This window comes from Macaca mulatta, chromosome 18 (assembly GCF_049350105.2).
Source record: "Macaca mulatta isolate MMU2019108-1 chromosome 18, T2T-MMU8v2.0, whole genome shotgun sequence".
Lineage (NCBI taxonomy): Eukaryota > Metazoa > Chordata > Mammalia > Primates > Cercopithecidae > Macaca > Macaca mulatta.
The window spans coordinates 46,443,614-46,467,725 of NC_133423.1; the positions used below are offsets into that span (position 1 = coordinate 46,443,614).

Sequence of the window (24,112 nt, forward strand, 5' to 3'; positions counted from 1 at the left end):
TGGTGGGATAACCTGCATCTTCCTCCCTGGCGGCAGTGGTGGGGGAGGTGGTCTTAGCCCTGGTTATCAGGCTTTTGTCCTGTTTGCTGAAATTGCCAGTTTATGTTAATTACCAGGCATGGGAACACAAGGAAGCACCCCAGGGAAACTCCTGCATTCCAGATATATTCATCCTTGCCCCCTTTTTCTCATGATACTCACTAACTCCTGTTGGGATTGGTATGCCTCTCTTTATCTGCTGGTGTGTTGGTATGAGGAATCCCAATAGCCCAGGCATTGGCCATAGTTTTATGGAACCCTTTCTATATACCCTGGTATAGGTATCCCCTGCCAACCTCCTAAAGTCAGGAGTTTTTGTCTGGCAGAGCCTAAAGTTGAAGGGATGGGAAGCACAAATTGCCCCTGTGGGTCAGTGGGAGCTATAGTGACAGACACCACTCTTACCTCTTGGTGTCTGTGAGAAACAAATTCACCCATCCAAACCCAAAGAATGGTCTCAGAGACCTGGAGAACATCACAAGTGAGACTTTTAATGACGGTCTTGCAAGATCAGGTGTCTGATGGGCAGGCACACCCAGCACAGTTTCAAAAGGCAATTTATCCCCTAGTGCACAGGTCCCTCCCCTGGTTCCTCACAGGCTGAGTATTATGGGGTCACAATCTTCCTGGACATCGCCAGTTGATTGTTGGGTAAAGGTTTTAGGTATTTTTTTAGGGTTGTCTTGCTGCATCTTGTTGCAGCCCACAATGCATTGCAATCCTAGCTCAGGCGCTGTTCAAGTATTGGACTTATAACCTAAATAGCTGGGCAGGCTGACAAGAACAGACAAAATGAACTATTGTGCAGGTTGGTAAACTTTCATCCTAGATTAAACTGCTTTGGTTCAGCTGAGGGCAACTAAGTTATGGGGAAGGCGGAGGCCAACAAGCAGGCGTTGGCTATCCAAGCAGAGGCCTCACATATCCTGTTTCTTTTGTAGTTTGCTGATCTAAGCCAGTTCAAGGCCCTTTGTCTTGGAAATGGACCACTGTATACATAATTTTCTTCAGTTTCCAGACTGTTTTCCACCTATTGGAGTCATAACATGCAGTAACAGATTGTGGCCATATAAACACCAATACCTCATCATCAGGGCCAGCACCCCTACTTTGCAAGGTATTATTCTCAAGCTGTTGCACCTTTAAGAGGACATTCCAGTGATTCTGTCAGGACAGCAGCTTCTAGGTGATGCGGTACACAGTAGACAAAGGGGAATTGATGGGCATTTGTCCATTGTTGTACCACCTTTGCCGTAAAGCGAATATCTCTTAGTGTAAGATTTGCGTTCTCAGCCAGCTGTGGTGGCTCATGCCTGTAATCCCAGCACTTTGGGAGGCCGAGGCAGGTGGATCACGAGATCAGGAGTTTGAGACCAGCCTGATCAACATGGTGAAACCCTATCTCTACTAAAAATACAAAAAATTAGCCAGGCGTGGTGGCATGCATCTGTAGTCCCAGCTACTCAGGAGGCTGAGGCAGAAGAATCGCTTGAACCCAGGAGGCAGAGGTTGCAGTGAGTCGAGATCACACCACTGCACTCCAGCCTGGGTGACAGAGCGAGACTCTGTCTCAAAAAAAAGAAGAAGAAAAAAAAAAGATTTGCATTCTCAACGGGGGCAGTATTGCCACCAGGGGGGTGAAAATTGGTTATTGAGAGACAAAACAAACCTTACTATTTTTATGTATAAAGCATAGATAAACACACATTGCTTAAAAAGAAATACAGCTGTGCACGCTGGCTCACGCCTGTAATTCCAGCAATTTGGGAGGCCAAGGCGGGCAGATCACGAGGTCGGGGGTTCAAGACCAGCCTGGCCAACAGGGTGAAACCCCGTCTCTATTAAAATACAACCAATTAGCTGTGCGTAGTGGCAGGTGCCTGTAATCCCAGCTGCTCAGACAGCTGAGGCAGGAGAATCGCTTGAACCCAGGAGGTGGAGGTTGCAGTGAGCCGAGATTGTGCCGCTGCACTCCAACCCTGGCAATAGAGTGAGACTCTGTCTCAAAAAAAAAAAAAAAAAAAAAAAAAAAGGAGAAGAAGAAATACAGTATATCTGTGGTATTAAAATTTCATGGGAGTTTTTGAATTCAGAAGGCATGTTAAAAAAAAAAAGAAGTTTCATAGGGTGACAATTAGGAAAAAAAATGTCTAAAAAAGCTCTTAAGGGAGTGATAATGAAAAAAAAATTGAAGACCGGATGCGGTAGCTTATGCCTGTAATCCCAGCACTTTGGGAGGCCGAGGCAGGCAGATCACTTGAGATCAGGAGTTCAAGACCAGCCTGGCCAACATGGTGAAACCCTGTCTCTACTAAAAATACAAAAATTAGCCAGGCCCAGTGGCACGTGCCTGTAATACCAACTACTCAGGGAGGCAGGAGAATCGCTTGAACCTGAGAGGCAGAGGTTGTAGTGAGCTGTGATTGCGCCTCTACACCCCAGCCTGGGAGAGAGAGCAAGACTCCGTTTCAAAATAATAATAATAATAATAATAATAATAGAAAGAAAAAAATTGAGAAACACTGGTTTAAGATGATGTTATTGGAAACCATAATGTTACATTAGACACTCTATAAGCTCCTGGATTGTGGTGCTGGCGGAGGCAATGCTAGTAGAGAGAAATGCTTCCAGGGCAGAACAGGTTTGATAGAATCAATTTGCCACCAAGTGGCTGGTTGGACTCCTTGAGGACTGGTAACATTTTTAGAGCTCAGCCTCAGTCTTTAGGCTAATGGGTCAGGCATTCAGTGGTAGTTGCTACCTCAGGGTTGGTGAACAGGGAAGTCCCCATAGCTCCATTCCTGCCACCATGGCTACTCTGTTAATGGGCCCATTGAGCAAGCACCAGAGTGGCCAAGGACAGAGGCCTGCTTACCGCACTGGATGCGTCACCCCCACCACCTGGTTGCTCTGCACCTGCTCTGTGATGGATATTCTCTCACAGGCCTTGATATGAGACACAAAGAATTGCATGTTTTGTTGCCTAATCCCAGAGGCCACTCGCCTGCTTTTTCCCTAGGACTCTTTGTCTTCAGTCTTCTATTTATTTTTTATTTTTATTTGTTTTTAAGACAGTCTTATTGTGTTGCCCAGGCTGGAGTACAGTGGTGTGATCTCGGCTCACTGCAGCCTCTGTCCCCTGGGTTCAAGCAATTCTCCTGCCTCAACCTCCTTAGTAGCTGGGATTACAGGCACACACCACCACGCCTGGCTAATTTTTGTATTTTTAGTAGAGACAGGGTTTTATCATGTTGGCCAGGTTGGTCTCGAACTCCTGACCTCAACTGATCTGCCCGCCTCAGCCTCCCAAAGTGCTGGGATTACAGGCATGAACCACCATGCCCAGCCTGTCTTCAGTCTTCTAATTCCTCCCTTACCAATCAGTCAGGTCGCGTGCCACAGTCCAGGAATCTATATATATATTTACTGTGGGCAATGTCTCCCTTCACAGCAAGCTGATGAGCAGCTGGACTGCTTGACTCCTGCGCTTTGGGAATATTCCTCTTTGCTGCTGTTTTCCACAGTCCTCCTGCATGGGACTGTCATGTGGCAGCAGTCCATATAGGTACAGAGCAACAATTAACATACAGACCTGCCCTATTCTTGACCAGGCCTGAGTTTTTCTCCATCAACTAGGTTGAAGGATGCCTTCTCTGAGGCCATAGGTATGAGGTCAGGGAGAGGCACAGGTAAAGGTAATTGATGAGTCTGCATCACCTTTTGGGGCAACATACTTGTGCTCCCTGGATTTGCTTAGGCCTGATCCAGAATGTACCATTTCTACCCTGTGCAATCATATGCACCTGCAGTCCCAGCTACTTGTGAGGCTGAGGTGGGAGGATCCCTTGAGCCCAGGAGTTTGAGACCAGCCTGGGCAACATAGGGAGATGCCATCTCTATAAACAACAACAACAAAGAAACCCGAATGTACCATTTCCACTGCAGGAAGGATTACTGATGTGCCCTCCTGATCTGTGACTCGGGATCTGAAGAAAGATAAAGTAATTTGGAAGTAACATCATTTCTTTTTATATTCACGTTACCTTTATAATTTTGTAAAACGCATCTCTTTAAATGACGCCACAAGGGCTTTCTGGCTTTCCTACTATTCCCTGAGTGACCTGAGCTTATGATTTCTGCAGTGTATCAACAGCAGTTGATAAAAACCAACCTACTTGATAGTCCTTAGAACTACCTTTGCCCCACATCTTTCAAATGTTAGTAATGTTGCATGAGCTCCTCCACCCGTTTCACCCAAATTCACCACAGGTGAGGCCTCAGTAACTGTGATTCTGCAGCATAGTGTTTTTGTTTGTTTGTTTGTTTTTGTCTGCCTGTGCCTCTTTAATCATTACATCACATCAAGACTGAACCACACGGGTTTGGCATTCCAACGACTTGCATTACATATGAACATAACTGAAATGCAATGTGGTAATAGAGGCATTTACAAAGACCTGTAAGGTTCAAGGGAGAAATAATTATTTCTCATGAATGGGTCAAAGAGAATGAAGCATTTCAATATTGGTAACTGGTATCACAGGGGTTTGCTGTACAGATTATTTCATCACCCAGAAACTAAACTTAGTACCCAATCATTATTTTTTGAGACAGAGTCTTGGTCTGTTGCCCAGGCTGTTACACAGTGGCATGATCTCGGTTCACTGAACCTCCACCTCCCAGGCTCAAGTGATCCTCCCACCTCAGCATCCTGAGCAGCTGGGACTATAGGCATGTGCCACTACTCCTGGCTAAGTTTTGTGTTTTTTTGTAGAGACCGGCTTTTGCCATGTTGCCTAGGCTGGTCTTGGACTCCTGGGCTCAAGCGATCCTCCAGCCCTCAACTTCCCAAAGTGCTGGGATTACAGGTGTGAGCCTCCATGCTTGACCCCAATAGTTATCTTTTCTGATCCTCTCACTTCTTCCACCCTCCACCCTCAAATAGGCCCCAGTGTCTGTTGTTCTCTTGTTTGTGTCCATGTGTTCTCATCATTAAGCTCCCACTTATAAGTGAGAACATGTGGTATTTGGTTTTCCTTTCCTGCATTAGTTTGTTAAGGATAACGGCCTCCAGCTCCATCCATGTTCCCAGAAGGGACCTGATCTCGTTCTTTTTTGTGGTGCAGCACAGATGTTATCACCATTTCATTTCATCCTGATTGAGACCGCCTTTGCAGAAATATTAACTGAGAAGATTATGACAGTGAAAGATATCAGACCTAACTGACCCCATCTTGCTTCTAACCTCTAAACCGTCCTTGTTGATTCCTGGGCATACTCTGAACTAGCTTAGGGAAGGAATTTAGTGTATACTTTATTTAATAGCCCTTCCCAAAAGGCTAAATTGTTTTTGTAAAATAAATAAAAGGGCACCAGCCACCAAGTCAAGATGAGAGGGGCTGGAATTCTTTTTGGCATGATCTCAGCTCACCGCAACCTCTGCCTTCTGGGTTCAAGCGATTCTCCTGCCTTAGCCTCTGGAGAAGCTGGGATTACAGACACCCACCACCACGCCCGGCTAGTTTCTGTATTTTTAGTAGAGACGGGGGTTTCACCATATTGGCCAGTCTGGTCTCTAACTCTTGACCTCAGGTGATCCTCCCGCCTCAGCCTCCCAAAGTGCAGGGATTAGAGGCATGAGCTACTGCACCCAGCCCTGGCTTATATTTTTGTTTCTGTCTTTTAGTATAGTTTAGTTTAGTTTTAGGTTGAAGCTATTGTTTTAGGTTGAAGCTATTTGTTTCAGCTATTGCCAGAAATTTCCATCTGAGTGCCAAATACATTTAAATTTCATGGCCTTAAATATCTGGTTCTCAGCTGTAATCCCAGCACTTTGGGAGGCCAAGGCGGGTGGATCACCTGAGGTCAGGAGTTCAAGACCAGCCGACCAACATGGTGAAACCCTGTCTCCATTAAAAATACAAAATTAGCCGGATATGGTGGCGCATGCCTGTAATCCCAGCTACTTAGGAGGCTGAGGCAGGAGAATCGCTTGAACCTGGGAAGCGGAAGTTACAGTGAGCCGAGATCGTGCCATTGTACTCCAGTTTGGCCAACAAGAGGGAAACTCCATCTCAATAAAATAAAATAAAATAAAATAAAATAAAATAAAATAAAATAAAATAAAGCTTTGGGGGAGTCAAAAGTTATATGCAGATTTCTACTGCGTGGAGGATCAGTGACCCTGACTCCTGCATTGTTGAAGGGTCAACTGTACTCGTATGACTCATTTAATGTTTAGAGATTATAAGAGGAAAAAAAGGACAAATTTTATATGCTTTGCTGCCTATGGAAGCAAAAGTTTGTTAATGGAAAAGAGTCCACCTAGGGAAGAGAGTTTGTTAGAAAAACATAGGTTGTACATTTTTGGTACTTACTTGCTCTGGGAGCTAATTGTCTCAAGAAACTGAAATAATTTAGAAGTAACCTGATTCTTTCGCAATTTTACAAAATGCATTTAGTAATGAAGAATGATGAAATAATGCCTCGTGCAGTTAGGGTGTATGGAAAGCAGCATGAATGACTTCTCGGAAATCATATGTAAGAGGTTTCGCCAAGCAGGCATTGCCACCAGATGGCAACAGAGACTCTGGAATGGAATTTTGCAAGTGGATTTAAGAAAGGTCAACCCATCGTACCTTCTAGAGTTCAGCAGCTTTCACTGAACCTTGGTTTTACTCTGTTATGGAATGCCATAACATAATATGTGAGTTACAGTCTTTTTATGAATGCCTTGTTCTTTTTTTTGAGATCGAGAGTTTCACTGTTATCACCCAGGCTGGAGTTCAATGGCATGATCTCAGGTCACTGCAACCTCTGCCTCCCGGGTTCAAGTGATTCTCCTGCCTCAGCCTCCTGAGTAGCTGGGATTACAGGCATGTGCCACCATGTCTGCCTCATTTTGTATTTTTAGTAGAGACAGGGTTTCTCCATGTTGGTCAGGCTGGTCTCAAACTCCCAACCTCAGGTGATCCGCCTACCTCAGCCTCCCAAAGTGCTGGGATTACAGGGGTGACCCACCACCCCCGACTGCCTTGTTCTTGTTTTTAATTGATCAGGATTTTAATCATGAGATTAAAAAGTATTATAAATTTTTAAAGCCACAGTGAAAATTAATACAGCCTACTGAAGGGAAATCTGGTAAATATTTATCAAAATTAAAAATGAGAATGCCTCTCTGATCAGCAATTGTACATCTAGAAATTGATTTTATAGAAAAAATGCATAAAAATATATCAGTGGTCATGTATAAGCACTAGCTTTTTTTTTTTTTTTTTGAGATGGAGTCTCTGTCGCCCAGGCTGGAGTGCAGTGGCGCTGTCTTGGCTCACTGCAACCTCCACCTCCTGGATTCAAGCTAATTATTTAAACCAGTCTACTAAAGTCTAACAAATTCTTTTTCTTTTGAGACGGAGTCTCACTCTGTCACCAGGCTGGAGTGCAGTGGCATGATCTCGGCTCACTGCAGCCTCCGCCTCCTGGGTTCAAGCGATTCTCCTGCGTCAGCCTCCCGAGTAGCTGGGACTACAGGTGTGCACCCAGCTAATTTTTATATTTTTAGTAGAGATGGGGTTTCACCATGTTGGCCAGGATGGTCTCGATCTCTTGACCTTGTGATCCGCCCGCCTCAGCCTACCGAAGTCCTGGGATTACAGGCATGAGCCACTGCACCCAGCCACAAATTCAGTTTATAGATATGATAGATCTCAATTTCTCAGAGATGTTCCATGATTATGTAAGCAGTGTAGAATTATCTTATTTTTTAACTAAGATACATGTAATCTAAAATCCGGTAGTAAAATACATAATTTGGAATCACAAGGTCTGTAACTTCTAATTTGCCAAATTATTTTAACCAGTACAAGCACTTTAAATACAAAAAGATATAGTTTATTCCTAATTTAACACAAAAGGATTATGCTGATGATTCCTTACTTCCAGGAATTGGTTTACTTTTTTTTTTTTTTCCTGAGATGGAGTCTCGCTGTGTCACCCAGGCTGGAGTGCAGTGGCGCCGTCTTGGTTCACTGCAACCTCCATCTCCTGAGTTCAAGCGATTCTCCTGCCTCAGCCTCCCAAGTAGCTGGGATTCCAGGGGTGTGCCATGATGCCTGGCTAATTTTGGTATTTTTTTTAGTAGAGATGGGGTTTCACCATGTTGGCCAGGCTGGTCTCCTGACCTCAAGTGATCTGCCCTGCTCTGCCTCCCAAAGTGCTGGGATAACAGGTGTGAGCCACCACTGCCGGCCAGTTTACTTTTTCAAGCTATTGTCTCAACAAGCTGGGGTTAGCAGCCCTGGGAACTCAGGTTGCTTGTCAGTCAGTTTTCTGACTGGAACATGAAATCCTCGACTGCATATGTCCAGGAACTTTTCTGAGTCCCTATTCCCATTCTCCCTTTTAAAATTGTTGCTGTGGCAACAGAGACTTCAAGTCTATATCCTTCAAAAGGAGTAGTTTCAAAACCACCTTCTGGGTTCAAATTATATCATTACCTAACTGATAGTTGCTTTACAATTTGTTTGGATTCTACTGAACTTGAATTGTCTGGCTGCTGACCCCACTTTCTGAAATTAATCCAGTGACAGATAACTTTGTGATGGAAAATGTAGGTCTCCTTAGTAGTTAGCCCTCTGCCAGGTGACTTGGTTTCTGCCTCCCCTGATATCTGGTTGCTCCTTCCTCTCTAATTCTCTAAATCTCTTTTTATACAGAGCAATTTGGCTCTCTCTGGCCTCTCCGGTCATCATACTTACATTCACCATCTTGACAAGTGCAGTAAGCCACATAAATGCAGCGAAGTACCTTAGGCAGTCCTGGGAGTTTGTGGTTTTGAGTTGTTTTTTTAAAATTTTTTTTTTAGTTTTGGAGATGGAGTCTCACTCTGTCGCCCAGGCTGGAGTGCAGTTGCACAATCTTGGCTCATTGCAACCTCCGCCTTCCGGGTTCAAGCAATTCTCCACCTCAGCCTCCCGAGTAGCTGGGACTACAGGCACACGCCGCCACGCCTGGCTAACTTTTTTGCATTTTAGTAGATAATGGGGTTTTACTGTGTTGCCCGGGCTGGTCTTGAACTCCTGAACTCAGGCAATCCGCCTGCCTCGGCCTCCCAAAGTGCTTAGGATTATAGGTGTGAGCCACTGTGCCTGGCTGAATTACTTTTTAAAGAAACTTCATTTCTTTCCTTCTCCTCCTCTTTCTCCCATCCTCCCTGATTAACCTCTTTTTGTGTGGAACTCACCCCGGTGAGTTCCTGGTGTCACCCCTTCATTCAGTATTTCCAATGTATGCCTCTTTTCCCCTTTAGGCGATGATACACATATCACAATGTATCTATGCGTTGTGTCTGCTTCCTAACCAAACTGTAAAACATGCAAATTGAGAGTAGGGTCAGTTGTGTTTTGCTGATTAAGTAGTGGGTGGCACGTAGAGAACTTTAAATGTCATGAATGACTTAAACTGGGAGAGGTCAGAGAGCAAGGGTATTCCATACTGGGAGAAATATCAGCAAAAGTTATGGATAGTAATGGTGGTAAAAAGATTTGGTTCATATTTGCCAACTCTTTGCAGGTGATAACTTTATATACATGTACACACACACACACACACACACACACACCAGGACATACAAAGTACGTGTACATTCTGAGTAGCTTAATAATTTTTGTTGTTGAGGATTTGGGAATAAAATACATGAAATTGTATTATATACTCAATTAAAATATGATCATAAACAAGCAAACTGCATCTCTGAAGTCTTTTCCATTTTTCATGCCATATTCCTGGATTTTTCATTCTAGGGTATGCTACAGGTGGGTGGATGGTCTTTTTCCTCCCTCCCATACACTCCATTTCTCTTTTATTTATTTATTTATTTATTTATTTATTTATTTTTGACAGAGTTTTGCTCTTGTTGCCCAGGCTTGAGTGCAATGGTGTGATCTTGGCTCACTGCAACCTCCGCCTCCCGGGTTCAAGAGATTCTCCTGCCTCAGCCTCCCGAGTAGCTGGAATTACCGGCGTCCACCACCACGCCAGGTGATTTTTTTTTTTTTTCGTATTTTTAGTAGAGTTGGGGTTTCACCATATTGCCCAGGCTGGTCTCGAACTCCTGACCTAAGGTGATCCACCCACCTAAGCCTCCCAGAGTGTCGGGTTACAGGCGTGAACCACTGCGCCTGGCCCACTCCATTTCAACTATCTTACCCCACCGCCAGACAAAACTTATATTCATTTGTGTGATTCACGAAATATTTATTTAGTATCTACTATGTGCTACTATGTGCAGTGTTCTAGAGACCCTTGGATACATCAGACAACAAAATCAAGAATCCTGCCATTGAGAATCTTACATTCTGGGAGGACTGACAGACACTAACAATAAGGATACAAGCAAATTACAGAAATCCTAGAGCTCGGAAGGGAAGATGTGGACAAGTTTTTCACATCTGGGAAATTTCAGATGAAGCACACTGTGTAAAACGTATACTAAGAATACTTTTACGGGTCTTATTTGTCTTGTTACCTGTTTGCCTGTCCTTTTAGGAACACATGTCTCTTTTCCAGTCTAGGAATTTGTACAGTAATGATAATAACTACCATGTACCGACATGCCTGCTGCTACCAGCACCTTTCTTGGAGAGCCCATTAAATCCTCATGACATCCGAAAAGGCAGGTATGATCATTCCCCTTTACAAAAGAGGACACTGCAGTGCACACCCCAATGGGCGTCAGAGTTTCTTCCTTGCGCGCAGTGCGGATTTAGGCTAACCGACTGGATCTGGTTATCTGAAGATGAAGAAAAGACTGGCAAATCCACTTCCCGGATTTCTTGAAGCCGACGCGGCTGAGGTGTGCGAGCGCGCCCGGGGTCCACACTGAGTGCCATTCTGCAGAGCCGGGAGACGGGATAGGTCGGTCGGTCGGTCAGCCTGGGTCTACCCCCTAGTCCAACGTAACCCAAGACACCTGTGCGCCGGGTGGAGCCAGGGTTAGGGGTGGGGCCTGGGCTCCGGGAAGGGGGCGGGCCCGCCGTCCTCCAGTGCAAATGCGTCCCGGAGTGGTTTGTCCTACGTTGCGGCCCGTAGAGGCTCCGAGTCACCGCCTCTTCTCCGGGAGTGGCGGACATTCGATCATGTGACAGTCCGGAGGCCAGAACCGGGCAGGTTGCGTGAAGCGCAGGGGTTTCACAAAAACAAACGGTGACGGCGCCGCGGCAGGGTCTATCTATGGCCGAGGCGGTGAAGCCCCAGCGCCGGGCCAAGGCCAAGGCCAGCCGGACTAAAACAAAGGTGAGGATCTCCCCACCCTCCCGAGGCTCTGGCAGTGTGCTGTGTCTCCCTGCTCCTCTCTTCGGCCTCCCCAGCCAAATCTGCTCCCGTTCCCTGAGCCGTCTGCATCCTCTGCCTCCACCTTTCAATATTTGATCCCACCACCCGTTGACATCCGCCCTTCTCCTCCATTCCTTCTCCACACCCCCGTGCCACACTCTGTCAGGACCCCATTTTTCCTTCTCTCTCCTGTGACTTCACTGGCCTCTTCTTTTTCACTTCTCTTCTTGGCTTTCCTCACCTGGGTCTGGTTTCATGCTGTGAAATAATTTTTCTCTTTCCAGCCCCATCGTTGACTCTCTCTTTACTCCTTTATATCCTAGAACCTTTTCAGTCACTGCCATGCGTAAAGAGGGAAGGTTCCTCTCCACGCGGAGAAGGTACCTTTGGCAGAACTTTATAAGTAGACTAGTGATGTGCCATTTCTCATCACTTTGAAAGTTCAAGATGACATTGGTGCTGCCTCTGTTTATTTCTTATTATCTTGATTGTTTATAAGGGGCACGAATGGCTAGAAATTAACCCAGGGTGGGACTCACACAATAGGGAAGTATTTGAATTTTCTGGGTTTCCTGTATTAGACTACATGTGGTATTAGAGTGATTTTAAGTTGATTTGTCTGTAAGTGCAGTCTGGATTTTCATTTTGTTTATATATATGTGTGTTTTATATATATATGATATATATATGTATTTTATATATATATGATATATATATATGTATTTTTTTTTAGACGGAGTCTCGCTCTGTCGCCCAGGCTGGAGTGTAATCTCGGCTCACCGCAACCTCCGCCTCCTGGGTCGGAGTTACTTGGGAAGCGATTCTCCTGCCTCAGCTTCCAGAGTAACTGGGATTACAGACATGCGCGACCACACCCGGCTAATTTTGTATTTTCAGTAGAGACGGAGTTTCTCCTTGTTGGTCAGGCCTCAAACTCCTGACCTCGGGTGATCCGCCCCCTTAGCCTCCCAAAGTGCCCGGATTACAGGCGTGCGCCTCCTCGCCCGGCCTGTTTATATATATTTTCTAAGATGATCAGATCAAATGCTGCTCCCGGATGGCCAGACCTCATAATTTTGGCTTACCTGAAACAGAGTTTACATTTGGGAAATAAGGAGGATGGTATTACAAGTGCAGGACATTTTTTTCCCCAGAAGTGGGTGGTGGTCCAAAGCAGGTGTAATTTAAACATGATACTGTAATCCGATTTTCTCATGGGAACAAGGTTTTAACAGGAGGCTAGTGTTCATAGGTACCATACCTAATAGACTGTAAATGACTTATGTGGATTTCTTTCATTATGATACTCTCTTTTTTCTTTCTAACTTTTATTTTAGGTTTAGAGGGTACATGTGGAGGTTTGCTACATGGGCAAATTGCACGTCTTGGTGGTTTAATGTGCAGATTATTTTATCACCCAGGTAATAAGTATAGTGCTTGACAGGTGGTTTTTTTATCCTTACCATCTTCCCTCCTTCCACCCTCAAGTAGGCCCTGGTATCTATTATTCCCTTCTTTGTGTCCATGTATACTTAATGTTTAGCTCCCACTTATAAATGAGAACATGTGGTATTTGATTTTCTGTTTCTGCATTAATTTGCTTGGGATAATTGCCTCTAACTGCATCCATGTTGCTCTTGAGGACAAAATTTTGTTCTTTTTTATGTCTGCGTAGTATTCCATGCTGAGTATTTACCACATTTTCTTGATATGACTTTTTAAAAGGCTGTAGTGGAGTTAGACACATTGGTGTATTCATGTCTGTGAGGAGTTATTCTGGGGAGAAAGTCATTTTGGTACCGACTTTCAGGAATTTTGTTTGTTTTTTTTGAGTCAGAGTTTCACCTTTGTTGCCCAGTCTGGAGTGCAGTGGCGTGATCTGTGCTTACCACAACCTCTGCCTCCTGGGTTCAAGCAATTCTCCTGCTTCAGCCTCCTGAGTAGCTGGGATTACAGGCATGCCCCACCATGCCTGGCTAATTTTGTATTTTTAGTAGAGACGGGGTTTCTCCATGTTGGTCAGGCTGGTCCCCAACTCCGGACCCCAGGTGATCTGCCCACCTCGGTCTCCCACAGTGATGGGATTACAGGCATGAGCCACCACACCCCGCTCAGAAATATTTTTAAGAGAAATGCTTTTGCATTGTATTGGGTTGGTAAAGAACTATCCAGGTCCAGGAGGAAGAAAAAAGCCATTGGCCAGCTATGCATAAGATCCCTAAACCTGCTTAACAATGAGACTACCAAAAAAAAAAAAAAAAAAATTATACCTATCCAGTGAAGAAAAAAAAAATCCCCGAACCTAGAATGCAGTAGTGCATAACACAGAAATGTTACTTATCTATGAGAGCGGAATCTTAAGTCTTAATCTCTAGTTTTTTTTCCCCAATATATTGATGAAACTAAAGCCTCCAGGGGTGAAATTATTGCTCAGTGTCATGCAGTTAGTGAGGGAACTCAGGTTAAAGCCAGAAATCCTGACTCTCAATCCAGGAGCTTAATAGTTATTTCATATTTCATATGTCTTTTGTCTTTCCATAGATAGAATGTTGCAAATACTTTAAAAAGAGTCTGTTAAGGGGATTCCCTCATAAGTTATTTTGTTTAAAACAGAATTTCTAAATTAAAAAGTTAAAAATCTTAAGCTTTTAGATCCATCATGAAAAACCAATTGATTATATAGTTTTATCCATCTTAGGCAACTTTCCTATACAAACATACGTTAATTTTTTTTTGTTGTTTAAGTTTATGAAGAGGCCTTTATTTCAGAGGCATTTTGTCAAACCAAAAATCCTTGACATCTGCTTTTGCCCACACTCTAAATCTAATCATTCACTAAGCCTTGCCAATTGCATTTTCTAAATATTCTTTTGATTCTGTGCATTTCCTCTCCATCCTAACTACTATGACTTTACTCCAAGGAGGATTGCTTCTAAACTGGCCTCTTTACATTCATTCTTGCTGCCCATTCTCTAAACTGAGCTGGATATATATTTTTCAAAACAAAACTGATCATGTTACTCTCCTCAAAATCTTTCAAAGGTTTCCCATCACTGAGAGACTAGAGTCCAAAGCATAGACTAAGGGCTCTGTATGATCTTGCCTCTGTCTTCCTCCTCAGCCTCAGTTCTACCACCACTCCCACCATTCTTCCTTTTCTTTTCTTTTTGAGACCGAGTCTCACTCTGTCGCCCAGGCTGGAGTGCAGTGGTGTGATCTTGGCTCACTGCAACCTCCGTTTCTTGGTTCAAGCAATTCTCCCGCCTCAGCCTCCTGAGTAGCTGGGATTATGGTGCCTGCCACCATGCCGGGCTAATTTTTGTGTTTTTAGTAGAGACGGGGTTTCACCACGTTGGCCAGACTCTTCTCAAACTCCTGGCCTCGGGTGATCTACCCGCCTCGGCCTCCCAAAGTTCTCTTTTGATTCTTAACCTTTATGTCCTTTATGTCCTTTCCTGCTTCAGGGCCTTTGCCTGTGTTGTTTCCTCTGACACCCCTTCCTGTCCCTCTTTACCTAGCCCACTACTCATTTATGAGGTGTCAGCTAAACAGTACTTCGGCAGAGAAGCTGTTTCTCATCTCCCTGGTGTCACTGCCTCTCCAATAGCACTCCTCTGCCCTTTGTGCCACTCATCTCATTTGTGGTTACTTTGTCCACATTTCTCTTCTCCCTTAGATTCTGAACTCACTGAGGGAGGGACCTGTCTTGTTCTCAGTACCCTTCACAGCCTCTTTGTCACTGGATAATGTTCATCGAATGATGAAATAAATGCCAGTAATGAAGAATATTTCCAAGCATGGTCACTCAGAAGAATTTAATAAATTTCCTCTGACTAGTATGAGAAAACGGATGAGAAATGTCCATGACACAAACAAAGCCCCTATCTTTGCCAATCTAGAAAGTTAATTCTTTTGGAATAAAACAATCTAGAAAGTTATTATTTTTTTTGGAGTAAATTGATGCACTTGTTAGTGCTGGTTACAGTTCAATTATGGTTATAAAGTCCTGCATTAATGAAACCTTTACCATCTGTAGTATAATTTGGCAACTATTTTGGGAAGCGCAAACTGGTTCAAAGTCTCAGTTCAGGAAGTGGATAGTGTCATGTGCTGTTGCCTTTAGACAGTTTGAGTGGCTTCTGGATTTTACCCAGCAGCTGACCTACATTCCTCAATGTTAATCATCTGGTAGCTAACCTCTGCTGATAGGTTATGGTTAGGTATGTGGTGCTTATTGCCTGATGCCTAAGAGATAGACCCAATAATGTTTTCATTTCTTTATTATCATTCTCTGCTATAAAATCCCCCAACTCTTGATAAATTACAAGTTAAGTACAGTAGATTCTTAGATTTGGACTTACTCTGCAGATGTAGTGCATTTTATAGGTTTTTTTTTTTTAACAGTTAATATTAAATTCTGAATGCCAACAACTTTTTAATAGTGAGAGCATCTGGTAATTGCTAAGGACAGACAGATGTGTCCCAGAAGGTCACAGGAAAAACCTTTAAATCCCCGTCTCCCTTGTGCCATGCCTAGATGATTGATTTCCACCTCTAGTCCCTTTCTACCAGGAGTGGTTATTGGCGTGAAGTTGGGGGATGCTGCATAGTATTATTTAGCTTCTTTTGTGTCTCCTAAAAGCCATTCATTTATTAAACAAACACTCATTGATCACCAGTTATGTTCCAAAAACTATTCTAGGCTCTTGGGATGTAAAAGAGAAAAAAGCCCAAAGAACTTGGCTTTAGTGGAACTTAACATTCTAGAGGGAGAAGACAAAAAACAAGCAAGCTAAACAAACAAAAATCCATGAAGAAGAAAATATATCATGCTTTATAAGTGCTATGGAAAAAAAGAAAAAGAACAGGTTGAAGAGTTGGGGAGTACTGGTTAGAGGTTAGGATGGGTGGTCTGGATAGTTGTGTTTTTTTGGGGGGGGACAGAGTCTTACTCTTGTCACCCAGGCTGGAGTGCAGTGGCGTGATCTTGGCTGACTGTAACCTTTGCCTCCCAGGTTCAAGCAATTCTCCTGCCTTAGCCTCCTGAGTAGCTGGGATTACAGGCACCCACCACCACGCCCGGCTAATTTTTTTACTTTTAGTAAAGGTTTTGCCATGTTGGCCAGGCTGGTCTCGAACTCCTGACCTCAGGTAATCTGCCCACCTCGGCCTCCCATAGTGCTGGGATTACAGGCATGAGCCACCACGGGTGGCCTGGCTAGTTCTTATTGAGGGTGACATTTAAGTAAAGACATGAAAGGGAAGAGATAGTTCACTATGTGGATATTGGGGGAGAAGTGTTTCAAGCAGAGGGACTAGCCAGGAAAAGGCTGTCTGGCGGTGGCGTGCCAGACCTGTCCTAGGAACTGCAAGGAGGCAGTGTGGTTAGTGCGGAGTGAGTGAGGGGAACACAGTAGGGAGATGAAGTCAGAAAGGTAGCAGAGCCCAGTCACGTCGGGCCTTGCATGAGCTTTTACTCCGAGTGACATGGAATCAACACAGTGTTTTGAGGAGAGGAATGACATGATTCCACTTGTGCTTTAAAGGATCACTGTGCCTGCTTTTTGGAGAATAGACTGTAAGGGGGCAAGGGTAGAAGCAGAGACCATCTGAGACTATTGCAGTCACCCAGGCAAGAGGTAATGGTGGCTTGGGCCAGGATCGTCAGAGAGAAGGTGGTGAGGAGTGTTTGAAGTCTGAGAGCCAAGAGGGTTTGCTGAGGTTGGGATGTGGGATGTAAGAGAAAACAGTCAAGGAAGACCCTGAGAAGGAGAAAGCTGTGGGTGGAACGGGTTTTAGGGGGAAGATCAGGAGTTTGGTTTTAGGTATATTAATTTTGAAATAAACATGTAGCAATGCGGAGTAGGCTAGGACGTGTGACTCCAAGCCTACTCCATATCTCTACATGTTTATTTCAAGTGATGAATAGAAACTTCCCATTTATTTCCTAAAACTTAAAAAAAAAAAACTTCAGTTTTAAACAATTACTTGCTTCCTCATTGCTTAAAGTGTGTATGAGTGTACACATATACACACTCTCACACACTGTACAACCCAGAAATGAAATGCCCAGAATTCCATCTTCTGGAAATAACTGTTGATAATTGTTTGCTGTATTTTTCTTTAGGTTTTTTTCCCATATACCCACACTCCAGAGCATATTTACTGTAATGTATAGTTAAGTATGTTTTTCTGTGTTTATCAACTCTTTCTTTATAGTTGGTTATTGTTTCTCCATTTGAATGACTTTAAAATTGATTTTTTACCGGTATGTAACTTATGTGGAGATTAAATGTAAAGAAATAGATTTTTCTTAATCTGCCTGGCATTTTTAGTTGTAAGAAATATCTTTTGTTGGCATGATAGCACCAGCCTGTAGTTTCAATTAGGAGGGAGGCTAGGCAGGAGGACTGTTTGAGCGCAGGAGTTCAGGGCTGCAGTGTGCTGTTATTGTGCCTGCAAATAGCCAGTGCACTCTAGCTTGGGCAACACAGTGAGACAGTGTCTCTGATTTTTTTTTTAAAAAAAGGAAATACCTTTTGCTTAAATTATGTTACTTGATACACATGGAATTGATATACACAGAGTTGTTTGAATTTTATTTTGTGATCTATAATGATTATTATATGTATGTTATGTCTTCCTTCTGTGTCTTTATTTATTTATTTTTATAAAGGTAGAGATGGGATCTCCCTGTGTTGCCCAGGTTGGTCTCAAACTCTTGAGCTCAAGGGATCCTCCTGCTTTGGCCTCCCAAGGTGCTGGGATTACAGGTGTGAGCCACTGCACCTGACCTTTATTTATTTTTAACTGAAGTAGGTAGTTGAAGGCAGTTGCTCTTGTTGTCCAGGCTGGAGTGCAGTGGCGCGATCTCAGCTCACTGCAACCTCCACCTCCCGGGTTCAAGTGATTCTCCTGCTGCAGCCCCCCAAGTAGCTGGATTTATAGGCACCCACCACCGTGCCCAACTAATTTTTTGTATTTAGTAAAGATGGGGCTTCACCATGTTAGTCAGGTTGGTCTCAAACTCCTCACCTCAGGTGATCCACCCACCTTGGCCTCCCAAAGTGCTGGTATTACAGGCATGAGCCACCACACCTGGCCATATTTATTTATTTAGAGACAGAGTCTCGCTGTGTTGCCCAGACTGGAGTGCAGTGGTGCGATCTTGGCTCACTGCAGCCTCCGCCTCCCAGGTTCAAGTGATTCTCCTGCCTTAGCTTCCTGAGTAGCTGGGACTACAGGCACCTGCCACCACGCCTGGCTAATTTTTTTGTATTTTTAGTAGAGATGGGGTTTCACTATGTTGGCCAGGATGGTCTTGATCTCCTGACCTTGTGATCTGCCCGCCTTGGCGTCCCAAAGTACCGAGATTACAGGTGTGAGCTGTCCATGCCTGGCCCCTGTTTATGTATTTTTTGAGACAGAGTCTCACTGTGTCACCCAGGCTGGAATGCAGTGGCCCAATCTTGGCTCACTGCAACCTCCACCTACCGGGTTCAAGCAATTCTCCTGCCTCAGCCTCCCGAGTACCTGGGTTTACATGCGCCAGCCACCATGCCTGGCTAATTTTGTAACTGCCCAAGGGGTTCACCTTGCCCACTGCCTAGACAGAGCCAATTCATCAAGACAGGGGAACTGCAATAGAGAAAGAGTGATTCACACAGAACCAGCTGTGTGGGAGACTGGAATTTTATTATTACTCAAATCAGTCTCCCCAGCATCTGGGGAGGAGAGTTTTTAAGGATAACTTGGTGGTTGGGGGGAAGCCAGTGAGCCAGGAGTGCTAATTGGTCAGAGATGAAATCACGGAGTTGGAGGTGTCTTCTTGCGCTGAGTCAGTCCCTGGATTGGGGCCACAAGATCAGATGAGCCAGTTTATTGATCAGCTGGTGCCAGACCAGGCGTGAGCTTGATGGTACTTGCAGCAACAAAGTTTGTAATTTTGATGAAGTCCAACTGATCTTTTTCTTTTGTTGCTTGTGCTTTTGGTGTCATATCTAAGAAAGCTTTGCCTACCCAAGGTTATAAAGATTTTTTTGTTTTCTTCTAACAGTTTAAAAGTTTTACCTCTCACATTAGGTATATGATCCTTTTTGCATTAATTTTTGTATATGATATAAGGTAGGGATCCAGTTTATTCTTTCACTTGAGGATATCCAGTTGTTCTAGCTCCATTTGTTCAAATTTCCCCATTGTTTTGACATTCTTGTCGAACTCAATTTGCCATATATGTAAGGTTTTATTTATTTATTTATTTATTTTTTTTTTTTTTGAGACGGAGTCTCGCTCTGCCGCCCAGGCTGGAGTGCAGTGGCCGGATCTCAGCTCACTGCAAGCTCCGCCTCCCGGGTTCACGCCATTCTCCTGCCTCAGCCTCCGGAGTAGCTGGGACTACAGGCGCCCGCCACCGCGCCCGGCTAGTTTTTTTTTTTTTTTTTTTGTATTTTTTAATAGAGACGGGGTTTCACCATGTTAGCCAGGATGGTCTCGATCTCCTGACCTCGTGATCCGCCCGTCTCGGCCTCCCAAAGTGCTGGGATTACAGGCTTGAGCCACCGCGCCCGGCCATATGTAAGGTTTTATTTCTGGATTCTCAGTTCTGTTCCTTTCATCTATTTGTCTGTCCATATGCCAATACTGTCTTTATTACTATAGCTTTGTAGTAGGTTTTGAAATTGCCAAGTGCGAGTTCTCCAACTTTGTTCTTTTTCAATATTTTCTGTCTGTTGTGGGTCACTTGCATTTCTGTATGCAATTTAAATATCAGTTTGACAATTTCTGCAAAAAAAGGTAGCTAGGATTTTGCAAGGGATTGTGTAGAGTTTGTAGGTCCATTTGACGAATATTTTCATCTTAACGATATTGTAAAAGACATAGAATGTCTTTCCATAATTTCTTTCAATAATGTTTTATAAGTTTCAGAGTACAAGTATTATGCTTTTTTCTCTCAATTTATCCCTAAATACTTTGTTCTTTTTATGCTATTGTAAATGAAATTGTTTTACCAATTTCATTTTTTGATTGTCAACTCACTAAAATTTGGCCTCTGCCACACTGACCTTGCCTCAGCCTAGACTAGTAGAGTATAGGGATCATAAAGTCAGGTGCCTGCAGGAGCCAGGTATATAACCTGGAGGAGTGAAGCAGGCTGGGTGGGACAATGGTCACTGGGTCAGGCTGTGCCTGGTTTAGAGGGGACAACTGCTCTCGAGTTCTAGTTGATGGTTGCTGTGAGGTTGTGATGGTTCGGCGTTGCCACATCTTATGATTTTCCAAGAAAAACTCGAAATCTGGATTTTTGTGGAGAAATCCTAATTTGCCAGTTAGCAACTAAGCAGACACATACACACACACATACATACACAATATAGGCCAAGCAAATCATATGTATTTTTAAGGATGATGTTTAAGGATGATGCCAGTGAACAAAGTGAGAGTGAAATGTTTGATGTACCACTCACCTCCTTAACTGTAAGCAATGAGGAGTCCCTGATGTGTCCACTAACATTTCTCTTGCTGTGGTAATCATTTTCCCTCTTAATTTTTTCTTTCTGACTTCTCTGTCTGAGAACCCTGTTTATTACAGCAAGTTTGCTAAACATCATTGCAGCATAGTTTGGGCTTGCTTTTTTGTTTTATTAACACTCATATAATGTTTTTCTGTTATTTGTGATTTTAGGCAGTTTAATAAACTAGTTTGTATGAGATGTGCATTGGGTGGCTGACTTCTGGATCTAATGTCCACCATTCACAGTGGGGGCGAAGTTATTTGGAGGGGCATTTTGCTTCTTGAATCATTACCATTTGTAAATATTTGGCAGTCAGGTTCATTTCAACAAGCTGACCTCAAATTCCATGTCAAAAACATTCATCTTTTCTTTCTTTTTAATATATAAAGGCCCCACTTTTTTGGCTGTTAGTCTGCTGGACCTTCAGAGCAGAATAATCCAAAATAACCAAGAGCTCGTATAACTCATGTTTGCCTACCTTAAAATTTCTTTGTGAAAGGAAGTATTTGAGTGATTTCAATGAGGTTTTTAGTCTGTTTGAATGAAACAACTTTATTTAATGTCATTTAAATAATTTTTTCTTCCTTATTCAGCCTAACTTCCTATGTTATCTAGTTTGTGTATTAATGCCTGAAGGTTTTTTTGAAACCATACGTTTATTTTTAATGAATAACTTTTTTATGATGATGGAGATAATTTTGTACTTAGTGAAAAGTTGCAAATATAATACAGAGACTTCCCATGTACCCTTCACCTAGTATCCTCTTGTGTCATCATCTTATATAACCATACATTCTATGGCATGGAACAATGATTAAAACTAAGAAATTGGCCGGGTGCGGTGGCTCACGCCTGTAATCCCAGTACTTTGGGAGGCCGAGGTGGGCGGATCACGAGGTCAGGAGGTTGGTTAACATGGTGAAACCCCGTCTTTACTAAAAAATACAGAAAATTAGCCGGGCGCCTGTAGTCCCAGCTACTCAGGAGGCCGAGGCAGGAGAATTGCTAGAACCCGGGAAGTGGAGGTTGCGGTGAGCCGAGATTGCGCCACTGTGCTCCAGCCTGGGTGACAGAGCAAGATTCTGTCTCAAAAAAGAGAAAAACACAAAAAAAAACCCCCACGGAATTAATGTTGGTGCAATATTAAGATGTGGAACTTATTTGGACTTCACCAGTTTTTCCATTAATGTCCTTTTTCTAATCCAGGTCCCGCAATACACTTTAGTTGTCAGGTCTCTGTAGTTCCCTCCAGTCTCTACCAGTTTCTCAGTCTTGTCTTTCATGACCACATTCCTTTAGTTATCTTGTAGACTGCGCCTTAGTTTGGGTTTTTGTCTGATGTTTTCTCATGATTAGATTCAGTTTACACATTATTGGGAATATCCTATTGGGGTATCCGATGTCAGTATTACTGGTGTCGTAACCTTGATCACTTGGTTAAAGCATTATCTTCCAGGATTCTCCACTGAAACTTAGTATTTTCCTGTTTGTTGTTATTAAGCATTTGGGAGGAGATACTTTGAGACTATGCAGATACTCTGTTTCTCTTAAACTTTTCACTCACTCACTTTAGCATCCATGGGTAGATCTTACCTGTGACAGTTAACCATGGTGTTCTTATGGAAAATTTTCTGTTTTTCTCATTCCTTCTGTTAATTCTATTAATCGGAATTCTCCTGCATGGAAGAATTGTCACTTCTTACCCATTTTATATACGTATTTATTCATTCAGGTAATTATGTCAGTATGGGCTCCTGGATGTTTATTTTATTCCAGTACTACAGTTGTTCTGTTGCTCAAGTTGTTCTGTCCTTTTCTCCCTGAGTTTTGAGTGAATTTGTTTGTCAAGGTGAAGACAAACCTGTTGTGGCTGAAGATACGTAGAGACTGATCTATTTCACTTAACCTCTGGCAAAATGGTGTACAATCTAATTAACTTTCCCCTTCTATTTTTTGAATCAGAATTTGCTGCTTACTGTGATGTCTTTTTCTATTACGATCAGACTAGTGAATCTCCAAATTTAGCACACTCAATATTGGATAATACAAAATATGAAACACATTGCTGATAAAGCAAAGTTAGGTTTCATTTGTTTAATGATGAAATTTAGATTTTATGTGCAGCTTTAAAATTCCTCCTGCTGAAACCATCAATTATTGTGATAAATTATTTCACATTATGTATGTTGTTTTTAGGAAAAGAAGAAATATGAAACCCTTCAGAGGGAAGAGTCCGATGAAGTCTCCCTTCCAAAAACCTCCAGAGAGCAGGAAATCCCTTCTCTAGCCTGTGAATTCAAAGGAGACCATCTGAAGGTGGTAACTGATTCCCAGCTCCAGGATGATGCCAGTGGACAAAATGAGAGTGAAATGTTTGATATACCACTCACCTCCTTAACTATAAGCAATGAAGAGTCCCTGACGTGTAACACAGAGCCCCCAAAGGAAGGGGGAGAGGCCAGACCCTGTGTGGGGGACAGTGCAGTCACGCCAAAGGTCCAGCCTGGAGACAGTGTTGGAACTATAGTAGAAACCCCCAAGAACTTCACAGAGGTAGAGGAAAATACGTCAGTACAAGGTGGACTTTCAGAAAGTGTACCCCAATCTAATTTTTCTTATACTCAGCCAGAAATGGAAAATACACAAGTCAGAGAAACTCAGAATAGTAAAGAAGACAAAGAAGGCCTGGTTTGTTCTTCAGAGGTGCCACAGAATGTTGGCTTGCAGAGTTCTTGCGAAGCCAAACATGTTTTTCAGACACCTAGAGTGAAGAAACTGTATCCCCAGTTGCCAGCTGAAATTGCCAGAGAAGCACCAGCTTTGGTGGCAGTGAAACCCTTGCTTCGTAGTGAGCGACTCTACCCAGAACTCCCATCTCAACCAGAACTAGTACCATTTACTAAAGAACAGCTAAAAATCTTGGAGCCTGGTTCATGGCTGGAAAATGTCGAGTCATATTTAGAAGAATTTGACAGCATGGCTCATCAAGACAGGCATGAATTTTATGAGTTGCTTTTGAACTACTCACGATGTAGGAAGCAACTGCTACTGGCCGAAGCTGAGCTGCTTACTCTGACATCTGATTGCCAGAATGCTAAAAGTCGGCTGTGGCAGTTTAAGGAGGAACAAATGTCTGTACAGGTATTTTGATCAGAAGCCTGGGGAATTTGCAGCAGAACTGCATTCCTGGGATGCCGTCCAGGTCTGGAATCTGTTCCTTACACCCACAC

The 24,112-nt window shown here is 43.3% G+C and overlaps 1 protein-coding gene across 2 annotated transcripts in view; it reads left to right on the forward strand.

Annotated features, from left to right (window-relative positions):
- Positions 1 to 11,166: 11,166 nt before the first annotated feature.
- EPG5 (ectopic P-granules 5 autophagy tethering factor) overlaps positions 11,167 to 24,112 on the forward strand; it is a 128,667-nt gene continuing 115,721 nt past the window's right edge. For both annotated transcript variants that reach the window (XM_015121861.3, XM_077975539.1), the window contains exons 1-2: positions 11,167 to 11,331; positions 23,079 to 24,023. In XM_015121861.3, coding sequence (XP_014977347.3) covers positions 11,269 to 11,331; positions 23,079 to 24,023 — 1,008 coding nt within the window. In that variant the 5' untranslated portion in view covers positions 11,167 to 11,268. The remainder of the gene's footprint in view (positions 11,332 to 23,078; positions 24,024 to 24,112) is intronic.